This window comes from Mchenga conophoros, linkage group LG23, assembly GCF_057382185.1.
Source record: "Mchenga conophoros isolate Kocher_MC1m ecotype Shallow Benthic linkage group LG23, M_conophoros_male_GT1.1, whole genome shotgun sequence".
NCBI lineage: Eukaryota > Metazoa > Chordata > Actinopteri > Cichliformes > Cichlidae > Mchenga > Mchenga conophoros.
The window spans coordinates 12,104,248-12,131,450 of record NC_140547.1 but is presented as its reverse complement, the minus strand read 5'-3'; the positions used below and the strand labels follow the sequence as shown (position 1 = coordinate 12,131,450).

The 27,203-nt window shown below is 44.4% G+C and overlaps 1 protein-coding gene across 8 annotated transcripts; it reads right to left on the bottom strand.

Moving 5' to 3' along the window:
- Positions 1 to 1,894: 1,894 nt before the first annotated feature.
- On the bottom strand, positions 1,895 to 27,105 carry zbtb7a (zinc finger and BTB domain containing 7a). Of its 8 annotated transcripts, none has more exons than XM_085264494.1 (4): positions 27,001 to 27,105; positions 13,698 to 14,261; positions 11,977 to 12,860; positions 1,895 to 9,923 (listed from the first exon to the last, which is right to left on the bottom strand). In XM_085264494.1, the coding sequence occupies exons 2-4, from the start codon at positions 14,181 to 14,183 to the stop codon at positions 9,488 to 9,490; spliced, it is 1,806 nt and encodes a 601-aa protein (XP_085120620.1). In that variant the 5' UTR covers positions 14,184 to 14,261; positions 27,001 to 27,105; the 3' UTR covers positions 1,895 to 9,487. The 8 variants fall into 8 exon arrangements, with proteins under 8 accessions (XP_085120620.1, XP_085120623.1, XP_085120622.1 ...); XM_085264497.1 differs by having other exon boundaries at positions 13,698 to 14,257; positions 27,001 to 27,090; XM_085264496.1 differs by lacking the exon at positions 27,001 to 27,105 and adding an exon at positions 25,203 to 25,330.
- Between the last annotated feature and the right edge of the window lie 98 nt (positions 27,106 to 27,203).

The following is a 27,203-nucleotide window of genomic DNA, read 5'->3' as shown; positions in this document are numbered from 1 at the left end:
AAGAAACTACTGGGGTGCACAGGTTAAAGGTCAATGTCCCTTATCAGCATAAGAAAGAACACATGTCTTCTGCACCGCCTAATTGTTGTCATATTGAGCAGTTTAAACACCTGATCTGAACAAAATATACCCTGAGAGAAACTGGAAATCTATACTGCAGAGATCCCTCACGTGGCTTTTATTGAGGACGGCAGCTAGTTGGGATGAAACTCATGTCCCACAGTGTGCAGAGGCAGGGGCATTTTATATCCCAGGAGAAAGGTGTGTAGTGGTGAAAATGAGGCTAGAGTGTGTGTGTGTGTGTGTGTGTGCGTGTGTGTGTGTTGCCGTTTCCTTTTACAATGCAGCCCCTCTCTAAATGCTCACTGGAAGGACAGTCGGCGGCTTACTCAGCGAGCCCTAATGACGATGGCGCGAGCAAGATTTAGAAACCCCACCTTAGCGCTCCAGCGTTGCAGACAAACATGTAAACAGAAAGAGTTGCAGACACTTGTGTGCACGTTCACATGCGCAGACTGAGGGAATAACACCGCTAGTAGACAACAGCTCCCAGGCATCTCCTGGCCCCCGAAGTGTTGCTTTTCCTCTTATCCAATATGTTTTGACTGCAACAATAATGCCTGAACATGGAAAATAACATCACACCCCGCTGTGATTTTAGATACCTTACAAACATAACAATTAATGACTTGGAGCCCCGAGACATCTGGCCAGGAGATTCAGCATGACTGAATGAAACATCTCATACTCTCACACGTTACCCAGCGTGCATTTGTCTTACTGTTCATGCTGAAGCTGGATCCCGTTGTTGGAAATATGGAAAGTGAGCATTTTTGGCACTTAAAATAAAAATGTCAGCAAAAAGACCATGCTTCAGTGTAGTGTTAGTACATGCAACATGCATGACACATGTAGTTTGCATGGCGCATCCCTGAATGCATACTGCTCACAGAGTGGGCTTAAGTCGACTTAACTGCTATTAGTGGGGCATTATAAAATGTGTGTGTGCACGTGCAGTCAGGGCCTGAGGACTGCAGCAATGTGTGGGCTATTGGGGTGGGGTTAATGAGCTATTCTGTGACCCCTGTCACCCCGCGGGATTGCCTTGGGGAGACAGGCTGAGACAAACAGGAAGACAGGGTGACAACAAGCCTGTGGTTGCAGTCTGCCTCAGGACTTCTTGTTAGAATTAGTCTTAAAAATAGTAGAGATGGCCTCACCTTAATTCATATGCTTAAATAGCATCTTAGCCTTTTCCTTTGGAACCAAACTAGCTAATTACAGTTCTCTTATACTACATTTATAACTGAAATATAAGAAGCATTATGGTGTGCACAGTAATCTGTTATTTATTTAATAACTGGGGAGGTCTTTATTCTTCAGTCATAATGTACACACTGTGTTGTCATGTCTGGTGAAGAGGATGAATGAGCCTAAGAGATGTATGGCAGCAAAATGAGGCTCACTCAGCCTTAAAAAGACAATAGCAGCGACAATACTGCCACCTTCTGGTCAGTTTAGAGAACTGATTTCATAGGTGGCAGCCGTTTATGAGGAAGGCCGTAAAACATAAACACATAATTTAAGAAGATCACATAGAATAAGAATGCTATGATTACACATCTTTCTAAAGGTAATTGTGTTAGCTTTGTGTTGACAGGCAGGTGTTGCTCTAACACCTTCCTGTTACAACTGTAGAATTTAAAAAGTTATTTGATAGCGAGTACTATAACACTGTAAACGCTGTATAATTAACAGGCCTTTGTTTTATAACACTTCCACTTAAGAGCACTGTTTACACAAACTTGTGTCAAAACACACACACACACACACACACACACACACACACACACACACACACACACACAATTATCCACACAAAGCTTTGCAACCATCATTTTTAATAGAAAGATTTTATATTCTTTAAACCAGACAACCAGATGCCAGACATTTTTGGATATATTAAAAAAAAAAAAAAAAAAAAAGGAAGAAGAACAGAACAAATAAAAGACACAAAATGGAATTATATGGTTTAGACTGTGGATTTAGTGGTCTCATGTACAATTTCTTTGTGTTGCCAAAAAGTGCAAATTCTCTGAAGAAGAAAAAAAAAAATCACCTATAGTTCACCCTGCAGCTTCCAACAGATACACACTGACAGATTTCTTAGCAATGAGCAGAAAAACAAAAGAGGTTATGGAATAAAAATCCACACTGAATCATGTAGAGAAAAACATCTGCTGCACTCTGAATATGTCTATTTATATTTTCTCGTCGCTGTCACTGGAGTTAATGGTAGAAGTGAGCAGGTATTCCACCTCTGGGATAAATTTGTGATACACAGAGCGATGCATGTGCACAGCAACAGGAATGAAAGAAAAAAAAAAAACAGCGCGCACACACACACACACACACAGACACATGTGGAGCAGCTGTTTTCTGCTTCGTGTGATTCTGTGTAGATTTTCACTGAAATGTCCAGATTTGAGAACTGGGTCACTTTAAAATGTACATCAGAAAAAAACCAAAAAAAACCCCAACTCTATAAAGAATTATAGTAATCACAGTTAAACTCAATCTATAAATAGTAGCCTATTTGTCTTCTCTCCCACGTTAAACCATTTACTGAACTATAAATTTAATGAATGCTTATTATGATCGATAGTATTCTTTCCGCTCTACTGCAGTAATCTTGATTCGTCGTAGATGTTAAGGCCAAAACGTACGTCTGTACGGATCTGAGAATGGAAATGACGGTTATTTGACCATTTCGTCCTGTTTTTCATAATCATTTACGCTTAATATGGATACCAGATCCAACCTTTACCAACAGACAAAGAGATTCTGCAGTAGATACGACAATGCATGTTTAACATTCAGCACAGCGAGCCTTCTCAGAAAGCTTTGCAACTGTTATACAGGTTTCTGTTTCAATAAAGAGTCTCCAGAAATTAAATCAAATCACCTTTCTCCCCAAAAGATCCCAGACAGCGAACAGAGAGCAGGTGGGGGGGGAGGTTTGTCCCGTACCCCCGCCACCATCACCAATGCGTGACTATGCAACAAGCTGCAAAACAGGTACATATAACAGAGATGTGTTTGTTTGTGATGAGGCGACAGCCATCTTCATTGTAGATACCAAATATTCAAGTTTTTCTTGTTTTTTTTTTTCTTATATAGTTTTTGCATTTAAATAATCAGTTGCATTGAGAAAACAAAAAGACAGGGACAAAATAACCAAAACAATATTGATAAGGATGAAATAAAAGCACACAATTTCAGGATGGCCTTTCGCAAAGTGCTTTTGTTACAATCGCAGAAGCTGATAAAAGGCAGCTTGATAGTGCTACACCGGGGCCTTTTAAACTATCTGTCTACATGTCTGTCTGTCACATAGTAGTGGGATAAAGAGGCTAGACAGACGGACAGAAACAGCCATCCGCAGAATGTCTAACACTTCCTTGTCCCTCCTCAGACGCACGACCTTGCTAAAAAGTGGGAATCACAGTATGAAGTTATGGAATGTATCCCAAACTGGTTTACGTTACCAACAAGTGAAAATGTCTCCTCTTCCATACCTCATCCACACCTCCCTCCCTTGCCAATCCCCCTGCTGAGGGTGTGTGATCTTTGATCAAAAGCCAGTCGGCAGCAAAGATGTTGACTACGAGTCCACAGAGAGGGAGAGCGATGGGAGAAGAAAGTGAGAGAACACGCAAACCCCCCTCCCCTGTGCTTTTCCAACCCCGTGTCTTTTCAAGCACGCTACAGTCCGACTAATAAGACTGAATCCCAAGTGGCTTCCTTCCCTCCAACTAACAATTCACTGGATCAATATTAGATGGAGAAACAGGTTGGTCGCATCCACTTTACAAAGAGGGAACTGTTCATGCCAGTACCTTTCTGGGAATTATTACGGTAAATATTTGTATAACGAAGAAAGAAAAGACAGAACAAGAACACAGAATTTGATTAGACATACGATCAACTGAGCAGACACTGAAACCCAATGCATAGCAGTGAATTTTCCACCTGAGTAGTACTTACATAGAGACAAAAGAGATATGCAACATTCTGATGGTTGCAGTTCCCCAATGTGAACTCTGCGGTGACCTCTTTTGTGTTACGTTTCTTAGGCCACGTATTTCCCATCAGCGTAGAGGACCAACACTGAACAGTTACCTGGGCTTCCTGCTCTCATCCCTGAAAACAACATTCAGCCCTCTCCTACCACCTGGATTTGCTCCTCCCTGTATGCCAACCTTTGTATCTCCAGAGACAGAGAAAGACTCCAAGTGCAAACTGTCCCCGCTTGGCTGAGAGCAGCCAACAGACAGCAGCCTGCCTCTCTGAAGGACCCAGGGCTGTCTGTGTAAGTGCCAGAGCCACGCTGTGCATACTGCCGTACTGCATATGCTGCGCTCAGCTTGCCCTGCTTCGACAGCCTGATGGAAAACGTGCAAAAAAATAAATCAGGTGTGCAGCAAAATGACGAAGCAAAGCAAACAGCCCCCTTTCTGCTGCCACGAGTCGCCATATCACCATATTAACAGTCACCCCATTCTGCTTTGTTTGATTTTTGCAGTTATCGTGCTTGTTATTGTCTTTGTTTTATGGCCTTCTCAGATAGATTTACAAAAAGTCTTTGATAATAGCACAGAAAAAAAATAACATTTCAAGGTCCATTTGAAAGAAAAGGAAAAAACAAAACAAAACACAGTTGCAATGAAGTTCTGAGACTGTCTTGGTGCAGCCTGTGTCAGAGTAACCTTGGCCTGGGGCTGAGGCTGGGGACACACCAGCTGTGGAGCCACGGAGGCAGAGAGAGACACTAATATATCAGTTCATTCAGTACTAACTATCGTTTTAGTACGAGCCAATCAGCTTTAACAATTTGGTTTCAATGTTACAAGAAAAGTGTTTAAATGGTAAAAAAAATAAAAAAAATAGAGTTTTTTAAAATTTTTTATTCCTGTCCACATAAGGCACACTGTGGCCCTTGTGTCTGCACAATCCACCTGGTGGGAGTGAGCCTCAGCCCCACGCCGCATGACATTACCGTCTGAAAACACACACACACCACCATGAGCTCAGCACTGCCCAGTCAAGGCCACAAAGTCACCGTCTGTCTCAACCAGAGAACATTTAAACTCAGCTCAAACAGCAGAAGGTAAATGGAAATCATCCAATTCAGCAGTAACAAAAGTATTTAAAAAACACATCAGATTTTAGGATCGATAATCCGTCAGTGGACTCAACATAAGACAAAAATCTCAGAATGACAAAGAACTGGAATGAGTATCTGTGGCATCGTCAAACATTGCATCTGAGCCATCATCAGGAACGAGTAGTTTTTTTTGTTTTTTCAGAGAAGATTTGCTGCTTGCCTAAATTTTCTATATTTAGATTTTCATGTATAAAGAGCATGTATGATTGACTTCTATCAAAAAGACAAAAAAAAAATCCCAAATCTCTTTTTAAGAGCCTTCAGATTAAACAGTAAAAGTAATAATCAAACATTACATTGGTAGCTTAAAATGCCCAGTGACTTAAATGAAAGCAGTTTTTTTCTCCTTTGGTGTTTATTGTTGCTGGACGTCTGTATATTTTGAATATACTATACATGATTATTTCTACGGAGGGGTTGGATGGACTCTTAATGAGACCACTGAGTATTAACCACACTGCTCTGTGCTCATGGAAACTCGCAGGCCTTTCTGAGGTCCCCTGTCCTTTTCCCATAAGCAGGACAAGGACATTTAACATTAGTGCAAACTTTTGCTCTTTCAGCTAAAGCACCACTTCCAGTGCTATCAGGCTTTTATCCATAACCCCACCCAAGCACCCATTAGCCCCACCTTCCTGGCACAACATCCCAAAACCATGACCACACACACAACACACGCACGCGCACACTCACACTCACACTCACACCCACGTATAATTATTAGAAAAAAAAAAATAGCTGTAGCACAACACGTTATTTTAAGAAAAACGAGTGTAGACAGAAACAAAAGGCTATACATCCTTACACCTCAAATTCTATTTTCCACAAGGATACAAAGAGTGAGAGAAAGCAAACTCAAGTAAGTAGACACACATTTCTGCATATGTATTCCAGAGAAGGGCATCTGTGTGTGGCTTAGTCAGGGAGGCCCAGCCTGGAAAAATTATAGACATACTTTCAATATCTCTTGTTTACAGTAGACTAAGATGGAGGGCAAAAAACTTTGGTTAATCAACAAACAACATAAGACATTTGGGGAAACATTAAGGTCCAATGAAACATTGTGTTTAAGATGACCCACGGGTCTTGACAGGTAAAACTTCTGCCACGTCAAGATAAGTGGGTTTAGGCAGTCCAAGCCAAGTACCACGATACATGAAGATCACAAGACATTAGACTGCCCCGCTTACATCGGTCTGCCTGCAGGAGTCAAACTGTGCAATAATTAACCCCATCTTTATCATAACGAAACAACAAAAATAGAAACTAACTCTCAAGACCTGGCCAAACCCTGACAATGGCCAACAAGGGTAAACAAAGAGTTATGCAAATCTGCAACAAGAGAGCCGTGAAGTAAACAAGCAACTGTCCAATGTGTTGTTCTACAATATGGTATTTTCGCTCCTGTGGTACCGCGGACCTATTATCACTGCAGTTCCTCCGAGAACACATGTAGATTTTAGAGTAGCTGGTGAACAGATGGGGTAGACACCAAGTTTGTTTATCCAGCGTTGTCCTGAGACCCTTCAGCCTGCCAGCCAGCAATGCATGCTTGTGCACATGCATGCAAAAAAAATAAAACAATAAAAATGCATGTATGCACGCACACAGCGCTCTTTCCACTTGTCTACCTCCTCCTTCTATCCCCTTACTTTACATTAAGACGAAAAAAAAAACAAAAGAAAAACAAACAAAAAAACCAATCACTAGATTTTTTACAACTAAATTCAAGTGCATTCAGTTACATGGATTGATTTACTCTTTTTTGTGTGTGTGGACCTGCCTGGCTTCTCTTGTAGAGATCGACACTCGTCTCCTCTTTTCTTTTTTGGCAGCTTGTTGTCAAAACCTGAACGAAACCAGCGAAGGAGCTCGACTTCACCATCACGCACTGAAGGAAAAGGCTGATCTCATTTGCAACTGGTTTGTTTCAAAGTACCCGTTTCGTTGACCAAAGTGCCCTCCTCAGTAACAAAGTGCAATCATGACCTGCCTCTTCCCATCCAACGTGCAAAAGGACTGATAGTTGAAAAAAAAGCACTACTGCAGAAATTACAGGGTGGGCTGGGGGAGGGGGGGCACTCTACATCACATGCATGTTCTCTTAACGCAAAAGGCTCAATGTGCTCGTATGGAAACTAAAGTTGGATTCTGGAGTTTATTATTGTTTAAGACGAACAAATCCAAACGTATGGAGTCGCTGACAATATTCAAACACATATGTCAGCTCTGGTGTTTTCCCCTTCTCTACAGGATACCTGGACCCAGTGAGCATGTGTGTGTGTTAGCGAGACAAAGTGTATTGGGGCTGGCAGCTCAGGGTGCATGTTTGAACAGGCTGTGGCTGACTCACACACGCTGATGATGTGGCCAGAGGGACCCTGGCTGCCACGCACACACACACGCACGCAAACACAGTCGCACACTAAACTGCCAGCACCAGGCGTCCTCCCCACAGTAACACCAGGCTCTAATATAATAATATCCCCTCCAGGCTGGTTCGGGGGCATTAGAGGACTACAGAGGGAGAGGGAGCGAGAGAAAAGGCCTGATTTGATCCCCTCCTGCCTGGAAACGTGGCTGAGCTGGGGGAGATTATTTTTTGGAATGCAACAGACATTGCGAGATCCCCCTCCCCTTCCCTCGATCCCCTCCCCCATCAACCAGCTGCAGCTGCGCTCCTATTTGGCCTCCCAACTTGGACAGGTATTTATTGCTCTCTTCATCATACAGGTTGCCTTACGGTTGTGTGGTCCCCAGGGTAAAAAGATTGGAATAAGCATAAACCTCCTCGCACATCAGCCCGCTTCCTTTAAATATTACCTCTCCCTCAGTTGGATATCTTTAGTAAAGCTGTGCAAACATAGAAAAAAAAAAGGTGCTCGTCTATCTCTTCGTACTCTTTGTCACTCTCTCACTCAGGCTCCTTTAACCTGCGGTTGGTTAAGTGCTACCCGCGCCTTGTCACACAAGGACAGAATCCGAAAAACTGCAAAAAGTTAAGCACATTCATTCAATCGACCCCCTCGTCCTTTGGGCAGGAACTTTACATATCAAGTGTTAAGTTTAGGACAAATGGGTGAATCAATGCTTTTTTTTTTTTCCTCTCTCATCGAACATTCATACAGTTTGTTTTGTTCACCCACAAGCTTCACTCTCTGAGAAATATGACATCAAGCCTACGAGGAAAAAAAAATGTGATTGGTAACTACAACTCAGCATTAAGAGGGGCCAATGTCATATCACCACCTGCTGTATATACATGTATACAATAATAAAGTGTCAAGTACCCAAAGCAGTCAAAAAAATAAAATGTTGAGAAACAAAAATTAAGACAAAATCAAAAGGGCGAACAAACATATTGACACTGCAGGGCTGTGAGGGATAAGAGGCCACGTAGTAAAGCCAACATGTACATTGACAATGGTAGTGCTTCAGAAACACAAACCCTCCACCCCTCGTATTCCCGAGTCCTGCAATTGGCGAGCCCCCATTAAAGTGGATTTGACTCAAAGTGAATTTGCTTTTCAGTAAGACAAGCCATAGATTCTTAAAATGCATTTTAGAGAGTAAGTAACACTTCAATCAAACCCCTGCCTCATTCTTTCTGGAACATTTAGAGAAGAAAAACTGTTGCATCAAAACTGTGGCGAGTTTTCCTTGCATATGCCATATTGTGGCAATGGTGTTTCTATGGTAACTGTACATTTCAGACCTGCAAAGAATAGAAAAAGAGTTGTTTTCATTGGGAGGATTTGTCCTCGCTTCACCCGTACAGCAGCCAGAAGGTGCTTGACAGACACCTTTCTTAGAGCTTGAAGGCTGTGAGGACAAAACCAATAAAAATCTAAATCAACTGCATAGTTGCTCAGAGTTCCTTTGTATCTATCATACATTTGCCTAAGCACATATGCCACATATGTATAAAAACCCTATTATTACAAAGAAAGAAATGACCCAGAAAGTGGACGTAATGGGTGCATGATTTGAAGCGTTCTTTGCTCTTTAACAAATAAACCAACTTAAGTGCTTGCAATTCTACGCCGTGTCCTAAGTAATAGGAGAAAGAAATATAAAGATTAGATTTTTGTGACACCCTGATTTGGTTTATAGAGGAATAGTTAGTTGTTTGTTGTAGTTTTTTTTGTATTTTTTTTAAATTGCCTTTGCATCTTTTACTCCTCTCTGTTCATTGGCCTGTCTCACAGGCGGTGCAGAGTGACTATGGTGTCCAGCAGTGTCCTTGTCTTCCCTGCAGTCTCAGGGCCCTGCCTCCCCTGCTAGCTCCTGCAGCTGAGGACTGTGTGCATGTGCTCCAGCAGCAACCTCCACCTCCGCTGCTGAGGTCGACTCCGATCGCCGCCTTCCCCTGATGGTATGAGACCCGGGGCCGGTGTCGGATCCGGGGATAAGCAGGCCCACGGGGGCCTCGAGGAGCCCTGGCTCTCTCACGCGAGGTTTCCGGCCTCGACGGGAGGGGATGCCGTTGCAGCCGTCCTTCTTGAGGTGGCGGTGCAGGTGATCCGAGCGCACAAAAGTCTTAAAGCAGCTCGAGCACTGATAGGGGCGCAGGCCGGTGTGTACACGCATGTGGTTCTTCAGGTCGTAGTTGTGAGCAAAGGCAGCTCCACATTGTGTACACAGGTAAGGCTTCTCTCCTGTATGCTTCCGCATATGAACCTTGAGCTTGTCCTGCCTGAGAGGGAGAAAAATAAACACGGTCGAGTAAGAATACAAAGGCAAAAACTCTGCTGCACTAGAAGATCGGTTCACACCCATTTGAATGCACTTAGTGCACACAGCCAACTTCAGGTTCTAATCACTCGTGCAATATCACGTACAAATACATAATTAACTCAAACTATATTATTAATTCTCACACATACAGTGGCCAGCCTAATATGCTTTGGATGGATTTATTTCCCATTTAAGAGCCATCTCCTGGATCTCCTCCAGTTCTGTGAAGGTACCCTGTCTAACTGACGAGAAGCCATAAACTTAACCTTTTAATTTGTGTAAATGCACGCAAGAGCACTATTGCTAAATGATAACAATATCAGTTTTATATCAGCGTTTTACGCCTTTTGTTAACATGTATTTGACGACAATACAACAACAATTGACAGATTGCAAAAATGTTTAATGGACACCTGAATTTCCTCTGCAGCGCAACGGTTGCAGGATAATTTGGAAAGAGCTGACATTTATTGTGAAGTAGTACTGTAGTACTGAGTGCAGCTCAAGTTTGCAGCTTATATTTATCCACAAGAGTCGTACTGGGACCGACTTCTGTAGGTGTCGCACATGAGCGAATAAAACAGCTCATGTGGAAAACTTGCTTTCCAAATTGTGAGGTCTACAACACTGCAGTCAAAACAGCATACAGCATGACTCTATATCAAAACGCATCTCATAACACAAAACTATTTGACTTTCCAATGACACCACCTACTAAACTTTATCAGACTTCTTTGGCCTTCATCTGACTCTTGTCCTTCCCTCCCCCCTTTAGCCCTTACTATCTCTCCAGCTCCGAGCTCTTAAATCGCCTAACCCTTCTGTACCGAGGGCAGAGGGCTTCTAAACAAACAAGCGTAGTTAAGACAACTGCATCTGAACACATACACACCCACCCACCCACAGGTGTGTGTATGCAAGTGCCAGGTAAGTGGATTAGCTGTCATACAAGGAAACAAATAAACCCACTGCAACGCTCAGAGGTCTGTATACCTGTGCCCTAAATAGAAATGTTAACCACGAAACGCATGTGTGTGCACACATACACAAACACACGATGCAGACGCATAGTTAGGGTGAAGCATTGGAACAAAGTGGCACACTGACAGAGGTGAATTATTTAAAGGACAGGGGTGATTTATTGCTGTGCGATGCACACTCTTAACCTTGTTCAAACAGGATTAAGATTACAGTGTCCCCTTCCCACTGCCAATCTGAATTTACGTAAATTTAGATTGGTCTTCCCTACCTGCCAGCAGAGGTTTTGGCTATTTCTAGCCAACTGTATCTATTTCCAGCACAAGTCCACTGATTAATTAATTAAAGGAACGATTTCATGGAAAAGTTAAGACTTAAATAAGAGGAAAACATGTGCACTCGAGTACCCTTCTGTAGCCTAGTCACATTTATTTGAGCAGGACATGGCAGATTTCATTAGAGAGGTAAGGGAGTGACAGAAAGAGAGAGGAGGGGGTGGTGTAACTACTCTGCTGTGGGCAATAATCAACATAACCAGAGATCAAAAGTTCACATTACTGCATTGGAGCACATAGAGCACCATCCAGTGCCTGTAATCCCCCTCTGTATCAGAGCACAGCACTTTATAGCAGCCTTCCACTAGATAACACTACCATGGCACTGCCTTCTTTTATAGGACCCCTACGTTAAAATTCCAGGACTTTGCTATGAAGGCTGTCACAATAAAACAGACCTTTACAACCCTCCAGCCCCCTCTCTCTGACCTGAAAGATTCTACGTGGCATTGTTATTAACATTCAGCTTCAATGTTATGTCGGGAAAAATCCTGGTTAGGGCCTAATCACTCCATCTTCACGTAAATACACACGCACACACACAGCTTCACAAGCTGCACTGTCTACTTAATACAAAGCTAAGTTGGTTAGCGCTAATACTCCTGCTCTTGGCTTTGTGTTTCCCCGCTGCTGGCCATTTTGTCAACAGTGTCCAAGACTATTAGCACATTAGGAAGTCTCTTCATTAATTGGGCTTACCTGGTAAAGCGCACTTTGCAGATGGCGCATTCGTAGGGTTTCTCTCCCGTGTGCGTTCTGATGTGACGCGGGAGCTTGCCTGCCCCTTGAATGACCTTGGAGCATATGGGGCACTTCTGGAAGGCCTTGGAGCGCATCTTCCGTTCTCCTCCACCCCCGCTGGCTCTCTCTCCGACCCCCCTCTCTGCTCCTACTCTGTCTTGGGCTGTACTGCCTCTTGATAACCAGAGTGATGGCACTCCCTGCGTTACAGCGGATGACGCTGTATCTTCGTGCTGTGTACTGCTAAAATAATTCAAGTAAAATTCCATGTCAGGGTCATCGCCATCTCCCTGGTCCTCACCGGTCGTAGCACGCTCCTTCTGCCTCTCGATGGAGTCCATCATCTGCTGCAGGAGGGCACTTGCTGAACCCCTCTCCGTTATCATCGCCTCCCTACAAGTGTCCTCCGTTTCGGGCTCCTGCCCCAGCCTAGAATTGTGAGGGAGGTAGAAGTGTCCGTTTTGGGACGGAGGGTAGTATGAGGACCCCAGGGTTCCTCCATTACCCTGCACCGCGTCCCCATCCTCATCTTCATCCTCATCGTCGTCTTCTTCCTCTGGTTCCTGTTTAGGGACCTGGGACAAGGCGAGGGCCAAGGGGGAGTAGTACTCGCTGGGGCCAACAGGGGCCCCGTTGCTGGGGGTGCCCCCATTACCGTGATTAAAGTGCAGGTGTGCGGTGGGCAGGTCCCTGAGCTCCGGCGTGCTGCAGCTGCTGCTCCAATGCGCCCCTCTCTGGAAGTACTCCAGATACTCCCGGGCCCGCACCCGGTTCCCCTGCTCCCTTCCTCCTTTGCCTTTCCCATCCTCATCTTCACCCTCACCTTTTTGCTCACTGCCCGCCTAAAAATAAGAACAAACGAAGTGTTACAAGCCTGTGAAAAAAAACACAAATAAAAACATAAAGAGAAGACGGACTAAAGGTAGAGGAGGAAATGCATGTTTAAAATAAAATGTTTTAAAATGTTTATCAGATACAAAAGGATGATGCGTGCAGACCTGTAGGGTCTGATGCTTTTCAGCACTGACTCGGTATCCTGGATGCAAACCGAGGCGCTCAGTACGCTCATGGGTATTAGTATGCGCAATGAGAAAATGAAAACTAATTGGCAAAGAACATTCATGCCCGGTGTATGTATAAAACGAACAATAACGCAGCACACGATCCTGTGTATGTCTTCGCTGCCGTACTCTGTAACTCTTAAAAACACCAGTCTTGAAAAAGGTTGTCAAGAGGCTTCAACTTTTGATAAAATGTAACAACAGATGCTAGAAAGATTCCGATAATGATTTGACATCACATCATCTTATCTCATGATGTAAAGCATTATCCATGCAGTGCAGCATATCACAGCTACACTTGATCACATTGAAATGTAGTTGCAATGTGCTGTGTCTGTACTCTGTTAAAGAGCATGCTGTCGCTCCATGAATGCTGTTGGCTCAGAATGAGTAAGCGCTGAACTAACCCCACGGCTGTGGGAGTGTGTTTGGCATAGTGAGAGAAACTGATAAAGGCCGTGATATAAGCTTCACTATGCTGAGCATTAATTGAAGTTGATGGCTTAATGACAGGGTGGCCCTTTGACCATGTGAATGAATCAGTTACTTGGATAAAGTACAGTTCATGCCTAAATTTGAATTGTGACACAAGTTACTTTAGCATTAAAAGTCTCATACCGGCGGGGAGAGCACTTTGGTGTCCAGCAGGTGTGTACAGACATCCTGGACAGGTGGGATTTCCAGGAGACGTGCAGCAGCAAGGATCTCAGCCACACTGCTGTGACTGACTGTCAGCGTGGCCGTGTAGGCAAAGTCCAGCAAAGCTCCCAGAGCCTCCGCTGTCACAAAGTCGATGTTGTAGATGTTCTGTTGGTCGGCGGCTACCCCTGACGTGAAGAGCTTATGGAAGTAGGTGCTGCAGGACGCCAGGACGGAGCGGTGAGCTGGGAACTCCCGATCTTGGGAAACCAGGAGCACGTCACACAGCAGCCCGCTGAGCCGCTGCTTGTTCAGGCTGCCCAGTATGTCTGCGCTGTGTTCAGGGAAAGGGATCCCCACAGGACCTTCTTCCGCCTCTCCCGCTCCACCTCTCCCTCCTCCACCCCCACTGCTTGCTATCCCCCTGAGCCGCCTTCCGCCCCTCCCGCCGGCTCCTAACGACATCTTCCACCAGCCTGCCGCCGAGCCGCCTAGCACAGCCCCCACCCGTGTATCCGTCCTGCCGTCTGTCCGTCTGCCTATCTGAAGGAGAGTAGAAACAGGTGGAAAAGAAAAAGAGGAAATTAGCAGACAGGTATTACATGGACGCAGAAAGAGAAACAAACATGTATTATCTGAATCAAAAGTTTGCGGAGGCCTTATTTGAAAATTATTTAAATATCAAGCACAAGAACGGAGAGCTCTCAGTTCACAGTACGCAGCTGGTAAAAATACACGCATAAAGATTTTTAAATATCTTTGGAAAAACTGCAAAAACATCTACGAACTTGGGCCATATCTGGTAGCCCAAAAATTGACAATATTGTCAAATATAAAACTGAATGTACAATTAGGGTGCCTCCATTTGAGCTTTGAAGCAACATGTGAATACAGTCAAAAGAATTTCATTTCTTAAAAATTGTCATAACCAGTCTGTAGCCTAATATGATACCATTTGAATACAGACTTTTTTCTAGGCTATGATCTTCAACCAAATAAACTGTACTGACTTTTCCAGCCGGTCAATAAAAATTTCTAATGACTCACTCATCTTTATTCATTAATTTCTTGGCAGTTCAAAAACTTCTCTGCTGCTTTTTCACACCAACATGTCGACAGTTTCTGTGAAAATACATCAAACCTTCCCAGAACCACATACATCAAAATCTTCATGACATGCTGCTCAAAATAAAAAGAGCCTGCTATAAACCTGACTGAAACCAAACTTCACCATGAGCATTTCACACTTGCCAAATTTGCTGAACGCTGTAAACAATTTACTTTGTTCAAGCAGATTGGTTACAAACTCTGTGCAAAACAGGTCTGTTACATATATTTGGTGCAAAGAATTAGATTCTAATGGTGCTGAATAAACAGTAGCCTGCAACAATTTACATTTGGGTCAACAATTGGGTGAAGATGTTTGGACTGCATCCATGCAGGTGGCTAGGAGCCCATTTCCTTGTATATACGCCCACATCTATGGGAGTGTGCATGCACTTGTGCAAGGAATCAAGTAAGAGGTCGTGGAGGACAGATAGGCAGAGGGCTGTGGGGATCAGAGTGCATGCTGGGAGCTGGGCTGTGCAGGCTATGCTCTCTGTGTCGGTGGAGAGCCAGAGAGGGAAGTGAGAGAGGTGGAGGAAAAGAGGTGGAGGGGAGGGGGGGGGGAGGGGGGCTGCCAGAGCAGACCCTGTGGAAAAAACTCCACAGGAGGAGGAAGAGGACACGCAACAAGCTGCGAGGGAACGGTATTAAAAAGGGAGGTTGTCAATCCGGTCTGAGCTGGTTACCCCACCCTGTACTGTGTGCCAAGTTTCAGAAAAGGCCTGTCCCCTCGCTCACATGTGGGGGGAGATTAAAATGATCGACTGAAGCCTGCGCAGTGGAAGGGGGGTTTCGGCAGAACAAGCCATCCTTGATTTCTCTATGAACGCACGGGCACACAAAATACTGTAACATCAATAACATATCAAACACACACATACAGACTCCAACCCTTTCCCCCCTTCTCCATCTGCCAGGGAGACCCAGCAGGGGGCAGCGGGTGGTGGTGGGAAGCAGGGATGTGTTGCATGTGCTGCTCTCTACGAGAGCAAGGCATTGAAATGACATTCCTTCAGATCAGACCTTCTGGTGTGTTTGTACACTACACCCCACTAACAAACCTGCCAAACCTGGCTGCCTCTCCTCTTTTGTCCCAGTTCGCCCATGCTAACCTCTCCTTCTCTCTCCTCTGGAAAAATCTGATGACACACCTGAGATTTGGCAACATGTCACCTTTGTACAAATAAGCAGATGCATGTTTAAGCTTATTATGAGCAACTAAATAGGTCAATGATTTTTTTTTTTTTTTTGCATTAATTACCCAAAAATCTAAAAGCTTCTACATCCAGAGATCACACACAAGACTGATTTACGTGTTTACATCGTTGTGCTGTGTTTGATTAGTGTTAAATATGTAATGGCTCCACCATTTTTTTTATTATTTGCTGTAATTCTCTCTTAACTCAATTCAGTTTTGATAGGCAGCTGACCAGAAAGCCTCTGCAAACACTGCCAACGTCTTTCGCAAAGCTCTGATAGAAGCGGACTGTCAGACATGGCAAGAGCAAATTTTATTATCCAACCCCTCATCTGAATATGTTGAGGGAGGGGAGGGAGATGAGAGCAAAGACAAAGAGAGATGACACGGGAGGGAGAGAGCGAGCACGAGCGGTATGAGATGGAAGAAAGAGCAAGAGAAAGGGCAACCACATGGCTACCGGTCACGTCCTTCGCAGGTGGAAATAGATCTCTGTGAGCCCATCCAGACCCGAGCCAACCTGCTTTTCTCTAATACAGATCTACAGCACCTGCACTAGACCAGACAAGCTTGTATAGCACGCTATCCCCCGCACATACAAAGCTGACCCTAGGTCACGGCTTTTTGGGGTAAAGACGTTGAGCTGAGAGGAGATAAAGAAAAAAAACAAAACACACACGCATACATGCGCAAACTTGATCCAGCGCCAATGAAGCGCGGAGGCACAACTCTGCATGCAAAAGCCACCTGTCCTCAAATAAACCTACAAAGAGCACTACGAAAGAGGAAACACAGTGCAACAAACCTGATCCTGACACCTCCTCATGGCTTGAAACATTCCTTATCACTAATTCATGCCTGTGGGTGACAAGGCCCACAGCCCGGCACAAAGCAGCGCAGCAGCTGTCTGTGTCCCTGGTGCTCCCCGTCCAGGGTAGGGCCTCCTCTCAAAGCTCAGTCCATGAGCACCCAGGCCTGCTTTGCAAGTCAAACAAGTCCTTTAAAATAGGACCTACCCATCCCTTCCCCGCCCTCATCACCTTCATTTCATCTGTAATCTGCCCCTTCCCATATATCTGCACACAACGGTCGTTTTTGACTTTCTGTTTTGCTGTTGTTTCGATTGACTGTGCAGTGACCTATGCATTAAATATCTTTGCCAAGACAGTTGTACCCGATTTTAGTCTCACTCGCAGACAAACACGTTATGACGGGAAGCGCGGGTATTTAGTAAAAGCAGTAGTATTTTGGCCGAAACACATCATCTGTGAAACATACCACTCATTCCAAAATACAAAGAAACAGTCTGCGCAACCTCAGGTGGTTTTTAGATGAGAAAATATATTGCCTAATGCACACAACAACAAAAAAGCAACCGAAAAACAACCGTCAACCAAATTTCACAGCGAATACCACATCAGTATCTGTCTGTTATTCAAAACTTTCAGTTACCTCTTTCTTAAACTTGAAAAACATGAAAATTTGTAATTGGCTCATAAAAATATTACACAACTCAAAAGTGCTGAGAAATCTGCCTTTAAAAGAGAACAAGCAGAACAAACATGAGTGAATTAAAGAGCCCTTAAACTATAAATGCTAATGGAGCATGTAGCAGCCATGTTTTAAAAGTGAAATGCAGGAAAATTATTAATTTTATCTGTTTGTAGTCCTAGACTTTTTACAAGAGAACAATTATTTCTCAATTTTACTCGGGTGAAGACTTTATGCATTCACCATCTCATTCGCTATCCAAGTAACTCATTTATTAGGACCTCAAGTGTTTGTATAAAGACTCGAGGAAACTGCGGCTCCAGAAATGAAAACGTGAAAAATCTTTGCATCTGGTTGGCCCTATGGCCCCGTCTATTCTTCCATAACACTTTAAAAAAAAAAAAAAATCATATCTCTTTCTCCCTTGCCCTTATTTCACAAACTAACTCAACTGTTTTTGCCTCTATGGCAACAACCAAGGGAATCACTTTACTCAGGTCAATAAAGTTCAAGGTGGGACAAAGAGGACATCGCAAGATAACTGGAATGAGGAGGGGGGTGGCAGTTCCTAGGAAAAGTGGATTTTGATCAAGTGCCACAGCTAAGTGACTCATTGCTGCCAGCAGTGGAAGGAAACCTGATTGGTCATATTGGGAGCGAAGCAGGAAGAGAGTAAGCAACTGATAAAACTGAAGCTGCGAGGGCTGGCCTAGGCCTGGCAGCTTTCACTAGAAACTAACCATGGAAGCACTGCCAAAACATAGACACAAAGCCAGTGAAAAGGTGGTGGGTGAGGCAGGGCGTTAAACTTACAAGCTCGCTCATAACTCATGAGCACATGGAGGCCCAGGAATCCGGCTCAGATGTCAATGATAAACTCAAGAGATCTCATTCGGTTACCTGGTATAACCTGTTACAATAAGTGGAAAGGTAACCACCCACAAGTGGGGCAAAGTTTAATTTGAGGAAGCCAGCAGGGGGATTTATGATTTCCTTAAAGAGTGTTCGTGCTGCCGTACAGCTCCAGAAGAGAGACATGTAGCTGCTGTCAATGAAGTGCAGAAGCCCTCAAACTGTTCTGAATTTGCATGGTTTTATTTTCCTGACCGTTTGCACTGTAGTACTCAGACCCACAGCCTACTAAACACACAAACAAATAAAAACAAAACTGTGATTCACTTTAGCATGACACATCGAAATGACTGCTCTCGCAATGCACACAATAACAGAAGTATCTTTCTTTTTGCACCTGGACATCTTCTCTTATTAGACAGCATTTTACTTAAAGCATATGTAAATGATGTTCTGATGTAGTTTAAACTCCTGAAGTAGCAGTCTAAATAAAAAGGGACCTTCTTAAATAAAACACTGTTGCAAGCACTACAAATCTTGTTTTGTGGTCACTAAATGTAGAAAAGAAAATACCACGCTGGTAGATAATCAAATCTTTCAGATTTTGTTTTTTACAAGTAAAGCTTTAACTTCAACAATTCTTTAAAGCCAGTTACAGTTTTGTGGTTTTGATGACAATTTTGTGCCGCTGATCAGAATTATAAAACATGGTAGGGAGACTAACTTCTCTCAGGCTGCAGCATAATAAAACCACATCCACAGTCTGAGTTCCTTTTAGTGTGAGTAACATAGTTTGACACTGCCATGCTGCCAACCAGGAAGTGTATGAAAATCTAAGACGTGCCTTCAGAAACCGCACTACACCCCTACACTGCGTCGTCCGGCACAACTTGAGCTGGCCAATCGGTCGGTCCGCAGGCCCAACATGCCCCGGCTGCATCGCTCTGTGCATGCGCAGTCCAACGGGGAAAGAGGACTTCCTGTGAGTCTGTTGCAGGCGTGTAACAGAACCCGCTCTGTTATCAGATGACCAGCTCTCTGCTTGCTCGATCTCTCTGTCCCTACTGTCTGACCCCCCCTCCACGCACACACCACCGCCTCCCCCTTCCTCTCATCTGTCGCTCTCATCTCATCATTGCTCCATCTCTGTCTCAGAGTCTGCACTGCATGTATCCACCACATCACCCACTTCCCCTTTCCACTGCTGAGGAGGCAAAGCAGCGCAGACCAACCCACCCTCCCGAGTCTCACCATCCCCTAATGCATCCCACCCATCGTCTCTCTTGTTTCATTGCAAACCGATTCTCTAAATCAACGTGCGGACAGCGTCAGTTTGGTCTCATATCCTCCTTCCTGATCACTTGGCCTTTCTGCTTAATTAAAAATGAGCCTTTGGACTCTGTCCTACAGTTCTTAATATCAACTTCACAATAAATTAAAGTGTTGACAGAAGCCTGCCGCCTTCGACTATTCCATGGTTTTTACTTGATATTGAAAAACCCTCGCTTAACAAAACATTTAACTCCCCAAGTGTGGAAATTCAAGTCTAGCTTCACCCCCCCCTCCCCTCTGAAAAACATCTCAGCCTTTTACTCTCCCACTCTAATTTGATCAGGTTGTGTTGGCCTCTCCATAATAAATGTCCCAGAAGAGAACAGAAGAAGCCCCTTTACTCCCCCTAGACTTCAGCACAACAACAGAAAAACAACAGAGAGGGGTCTGTCTGTCTAGCCAGGCTGGAAGCTGTGGTATACTAAGCAGCTGACCAGGGGAACCAAACATTAGGGGGAAGTGAAGCTGCATTCACCATGGAGGAGGCTAACCAAACAATATGAACTGGAGATAAATGTGCAAACGCATATAAAAGAGCATGTATAGAGACGGGGCAGAGAAACAGTTTAGCACACAGCACGACAAGAAAATATCAACACGAGTGACACTAGATACTAGAGATTATGTGCCCACATGAAGAAAAAAAAAGTAAAACTCAACAAACACAATGACTGTTACATGCGATGTACAGTACACAGCCAACATTTCACTCCGAAACGAACCCTCAAACTGCCACGGCGACATCACGCAACCTGTCTTCTCAGTCTGTCTGAACCTGCTAGTTTTGGGCCATAGTGGTGTAGGCACAAACATACAGGAATATCAAACTGTATTCAGCCTCACCGCCAAATTGATGGGTGGTGTCTTGGACCTGCCCACAGCCACTGAAGTCCCCTGCAATTCCCCTGGAGTCTATTGTTGGTAACACAGACGCACACGCATGCGTGCACACACCCATACAAACACATATGGCGTCCTAGTTTAACCTCTTGCTGGAATTCTCTTGAAATAACTATACTTTTCTGACACAGTAGTACCTAAGAAATAACACAGCACAACATCAACACAACATTTACTGTAACTAATACATACATGCATTTGTTTGTAACACTGGGCTAAATAGAAAATATCGCCTGTCACCTTCGGAGAAACATTCCAAACACTTTCCCAGCACTTGGGCGTCTTCGTGTACTGCGCTCTGCTTGTACCCTCTCCGTGCCCACACACTTAAAAAACGAGTTCAGCAAGTATGCAAAGCCAAAAAATATGCATCTGGTTATCGGGCAAAGCAGCCGAGGGTTGCTATGAAGTCTTTAAACCACGAGCCGCAAGAAAGCATTACACGGCAGACAAGATTAGAATCTGCTTTTAACAAGATACTGGTGATGAAGTGGGTGAATGGACTGCGCAGAAAACATGTCATGAGATTGACCGTGGTGCAGCTGGCTGAGAAAACCTGAAATCAAGCCACAAGAACATAAGTTCTCCAGGAGAAGGTTTCCAGAGATTATGTGCTATTTTAATATTGCATGGACTTCGCTGTGACAGCTTCCCCTACAAGCGAAAATCAGCTGTCACGAGATGTGTCACATATTCTCTTTGTCAGCAAGAAGAGATGCCACTTACTGATGATTCTCAAATAAGCTGTTGCTCAACTGCTCACCTGTACCCTGTCAGCGATCAGCGTGGTCGCGCTGCTACAGTCTAGAAAACATCTGATATGGTGGTTTTTGTGGAGTTGGTTTAACAGCCCTAAAGAAGCAGCAGTACAGGATGTGCGACTGTCTTCATCTTTTCACTCTACTAATAATAGCAGCAGAGCAATTTAATCACAGCAGTAGGTAAAAAAACATTCAAAGAAAAGTGCATCTTAACAGCATAAAAATAACCCCCGTGCACAATGAGCTTAAATGGCCAGAGTTTAAAAAGTTAGCGTGGTGGAAAGGAAAAACTTTGTTTAAACAAGCAGCTATTTCTCTGTGCACAAACTTGCACTCAACAGTGACCTATTTGCCATTCTCTCCTTTATCTGCAAGTGGGTCAAGAACTCTGAACTCTGTCAAGCCCCTTTGCTCTCACCCACAACATGCTATGGCATTTATTTCCTCTGCTTGCCTCTCGTCTCCTTTCAGTGACAGCCTAAAGACCCAGTTTGTGTACGCGCGCGGGTGTGTGTGTGTGTGGATGCCTTTGTGGTGCTTACCAAATAGGCTGAAAATGTTTCCCGAGCCCTATCTGCCTCCCCTGCCTGCCGGCCAGCACTGCTGCCTCCGTCTCTGGGCAGGGCTAGAACTCCACCAGACAGGAAACTTACGAGTGGCCCTAGTCATACAGGCAAGCCCTTGCCTGATCCCACACAAACAGACACCTACCCCCCACCCCCCAACCACCAACACCACCCCCCCTCTATTTTCAGCCCACACCTCAGCTTTGCATCCCCCACCCTCATTGGCTTGACAGCAGCTCACTCACCACACCTCCTTGTTGGGATAGGCTGGCGGCTGTTCCCTTTCCTGGATGGCCGAGGGCAAGGCACTCTGGGATATAGAGTTCTGCAACTCCATCTGACCTGGTTTACGGTCCCTGCTGTACACTACGAGTCCCAGCTCCCTCTGCCCTCACCACCCCCACTATCTCCAAGCCTCCTCTAACGTAAGCACTCGGAGCTGAATTATACACTACAGTATGTTGCTAGCAGGCTGCCAGGTATTAAAGTACAGAGCAGCCATGTAGCAGGGCAGAGCTTCGCAGGGGGAAAAAAAAGCAACAACATTTCAGCCTCAACTGTCAGAGCAGTACTGAAGTCTTTCATCAGCTCACGCTACAGTGACATGGCAGACCCCTGAAACTCCTGCCCTAATTTGTGACTTATTCATATGGTGAGCAGTGTACCAGTGCCACTCCAACATGCCCTCCACACACAACTCACACCACACGGAGCCTTTCAATCGCTGCCATCCCCAAAAGTTGTTGCCATTGCTTTTATCATGTCCGATTGAATTATTTTTGGTTCCTCCTCCTTGTTCACTGCCCCCCCCCCCCCATCTCTTTCTCTCGCTCTCTATCTCGAGAACCCCCCCTCCCCTACTCTCCCTCCTCCACCACCTCCACCTCCTCTAAGTGCTTCCACCTGCCTGAAAAGTTAATGCCTTGAACACATCCTATAAACTTTATCTCAAGATTCCCCAGAGGTAAAGAGCAGCACAGAGGAAGTACTTTAGAAGGATTAAAACAAAAAGAGGAACCTTAACTGGAGACTACTGCTGCGACCCACCTCTCCTCTCTGGCCAACCCCCCCACCCTGCTCTCCTCTCTGGCCCCCTCCCTCATTCCTCTCCTCTTCTGCCCTGCTCTCCTCTGTTCGACAGGCCCAGGGCAGACAGAAGGGGGGGATGACAGGGTGTCTTTAGCTCACCTGCGATGGCCGTGGTGGTGCTTGTTGTGGGTTAGCTCAGCCCTCTCCTCTCCTCCTCTCCGGAGCTCTCTCTCCCTCTCACTGTTGTGCAGCTTAAAGCCCCGTATGCGCTAACCAAGCAGCAGCAGATCAACTCAATTCCCTTCCTGGTTTCTGGAGGGCAAAGAGGTCCCTCCCTTTCTCTCTCTCCCTCTCTCTCTCTCTTAAAGAAACAGCATCCCCCCCCCTCGCTCTCTTCTCCCTCCTCCCTCCGTGGAATAAAAGTAAAGTGAAAATCATTTTGCGCTAAAACAGTTGACAGTTATCAAAGTAATAGTCACTCACATGTAACACCAATCATTAACCCACAGCTTCCCACTCAGCAGTTTCACAGTGAATGTCTTCCAGTGTTCCCCTCCACAGACAATCGTGTTTTCTTTCTTTCTTTCTTTCTTTCTTTCTTTCTTTTTTTTTGGGGGGGGGGAATGCTAAACAGTGTTGTAGTCCGTGTCTGTTCTCACCCGCCTCATCTCTTGCTGCTCCTTTCCTTTTCTCTGTCAGTTGAGTCGCACCCACCCATCCTATTGCCTGAGGTCATGGTGTCCCACCCCAAAAGCAAGTCTTGGCACATTCCAGCACATACACTGGGGGCTGCCAGCAACCCCCCTCTATACACATACACTCTGGCTCTGCACAGTGTTTGTGCATAATACCTGCCAGGCTCCAACAGGTGAGGTATTAGAGAAGACATTTCTAAGTGAAAACGTGTCTTACCCACTGTGGAGAACAGCGAGTTCCCGTGTGTAAATTTACAGTCCGTGTATCTGATGTTGCGCCACTTCCAACCACCCACTGGCACACCCCCTCAGTGAGAGCAAGCCAGCCATTGTACCACTGAGTGGGATGGAGCATAAGATGTATTTGATAATCGTGTTGCACCATGAACCAACCCAGCACACCTCTGAATGCACTTTTAAGCAAGATGTTTTAAGCACGCACATACAAGACACACTTTACACAATGTTGCTGTTTGTGAACAGTCTTTGAGCCACACAGGAGTCCCACAGTGTAGCAGAGCCTGACACTGACTTGGCACTGCACACATGCAGGGGAATTAAGGGCTATTTGGCAGGGTGAGGCAGTGACACACTGTCTGTCTAGAGGGCACTGTTCAGCCAATCTCCACATTAGCACGTGGGAGTTATAGCTCACAAAGTTCAGAAAAACATGTGAATTGCAGTATGTGAACCTTTGATGTTACCACTTGCTATAATTTCCAAAGCTAAGACAAGAGAATGCAGGTTGACCGGCTGTGGCCAAAGCGAAATGAAAAAACAAACAAACAAACAAACAAAAACCAAACCAGGATATACACATTCACATAAATACATAAAATTTTCACAAGATGCCTTCTATTCAGTTTTGCCCTAATTACCCACAATGAAAATGAGTTGTTCTCAGTCCACAGCAGTCTGAGATGATGTCAGACATTTTTATAGCAATGTCGCTTTTCGGTCCAATATAAACTGGTCCTCCCCAGTGCCAGACACCCCACATCAGATCTGGATTTGTCATTACTGTCTGAATGATGGTTTTGATTATATCTCAGCAAAAAAAGAAGGCAGTTAACAAGAATTCCTGTCCACAGACTGCCATGACCTTCTTACAAAAGGTCGATATATATTTGGTAAAAGATTTCTGTGACCACAGGCATAGACTTTTTTGTATAATCTCCAGTTTAGTCTTTAGCACATTTCACATGCAGGTAATAATGCTTAGTTTAATGAAACTGGCACAGGCTATTGTGTCTGTAAACATTTTTTCTTCCTGTATATGCAGGCCCCAAAGTACACTATCAGTGTAACTTGTAACTGTGAGTTGCATGTTATTATAGCTATCGTTCAAAAGGATTTCTAATGTACTAATGAGTGGAGAGAGTGTGTTGAGAGGATGGAAGGAGCACTTTGAGGAGTGCATGAATAAAGAAAATGAGAGAGGGTGGACAACAGATGGAGGAAAGTTAGTGAATCAGGAAGTGCAGAGGATTAGTAAGGAAGTGAGGGCAGCTAAGGCATGAAGAGTGGAAAGGCACTTGGTTCAGATGACATACCTGTGGATGTCTAGAAGAGGGCAGTGGACCTTTTGACACTGTTTAACTCAATCTTAGAGAGTTTGAGCCTGAGGACTGGAGAAGAAGTGCACTGGACTGATTTTCAAGAACAAGACTGATGTGCAGAGCTGTAGTAAATACACAGGGATAAAGCTGATGAGACACACCGTAAAGCTGTAGGAAAGATTTGTTGAATCTAGGTTAAGATGAGAGGTGACGATCAGTGATCAGCAGTATGGCTTCATGCTGAGAAAGAGCCCTACAGATGTGATCTTTATTTTGAGAGTGTCAATGGAGAAGTACAGAGAAAGTCGATGGAGCTACACTGTGTCTTTGCGGATCAGAAAAAGCAGATAATTGGCTGCTGAGAGAGGAACTGTGGCACTGCACGAGGAAGTCAGGAATGGCAGAGCAGTATGTGAGGGTAGTGCAGGACATGTATGAGGACAGAGGCAGCGGTGAGGCGTGAGGTAAGAGTGACAGATGGCGTTAAGGTGGGGGTGGGATTACATTGGGATCTGCTCTGAGCCTCTTCTTGTTTGCAGTGTGGACAGGTTGAGAGATGAGGTCAGACAGGACTCTTCAAATGAGACTGTGATCTGTAGTGAGAGTAGGTAGCATGTGGACGAGAGCCTTCAGAGGTGGAGGTATGCTCTTAGAGAAGAGGAATGACAGTCAGGAAAAGGAAGACAGAATACCTGAATGACAGGGAGACAGATGTAACAGTCAAGCTGCAAGGAGCAGATGAGTTTAAATACCTGGGGTCAGCCAACACAAGAGAGGTAAAGCAGAGAGTGCTCCATCGCAAATATAGCAAAGAATATACAACTGGATTAATGTCAGGGGATCTGTCCAGTTAATAGCATTCACTTCTGTCTTTAAAAGAATGGTTACTTAGTTACGGACCAAACACTTCTCTACCAACATTCACCGGGCATGTGTTCATGATCTTTGGTAAAATTTAATAAGGTCTCTAACTCGTTTATTCTGTTCCAGCCCAGTACGGCCACACTGCATTAGAAACACGCAGCGGGTGTTACCAAAATTTTTTCCAATGTGGGTGACCCAGAGGAAATCAGAATATTAGATCAGAAACAAACACAGTACAGAAAACCAGGACAGAAATCATTGTTTGTGTTTTTTTAGGCTCATGTGCAGCTATGTGCCTATAACGTGAAAATTGGCAGAGCCAGAAAAGTGCTTCATATAAAATAACTGTTTAATCATACACATGTAGTAAATATCTATAGTAAAATATCTAAAGTAAATTTACTCATTACGGGGAATGGGCCTTTTCAAAATTATGCATGTTCATTAACAATGTGGACACCTTTTTAAAAAAATTTTATTACTCATGTAATACTGAGTATGTTTATCTAATAAAAAACGCATAATACATTAAAATCTCTAAAATAAGTAAATAAAGCTTTAAATTCAATAATATAGAATAAAATGCACATTATTTGCATACCAAATACAGTGGAACAGAAGTAATAGAGTCTGGAGCCTGGATCTGCCGAAGATTCTTCCTGTTAAAAGAGTGTTTTTCCTTCCCACTGACGCCAAGTGCTTGCTCACAGGGGGTCGTCTAATGGTTATATAATGGTTATATAAATAGAAACTGAACTGAACAGAACTAGAGCAGCCAAGCGGCGGTGCTCGGCCTCTAAGTTACTTCTGCCTCCGTTTGTTTTATTTATTTTTTTACCGTAGTTTCGATCTGCCTCTCAATGCTAAAGTAACACTGCCCCAAAAGTTTTTAAAAATTACATTAAAAAATATAAAGAATAAAACTTACCGCGCTGAAGTCAGCATTCAGCAGCCTGGATTCCAGTCGCCATTTAGGTGTTAACCATCAAAGTTAGCTAACTAGGCTATCCCTACTCAGGGCACTGTTGCTAGGGTTACCAGCACTGATGTACGGAATTCTGTCAGCCAATCAGAACAGCTCCACAGGCAATAATTAAGAAATACTAAAGCCATCAAGCCAATCCCACTTAC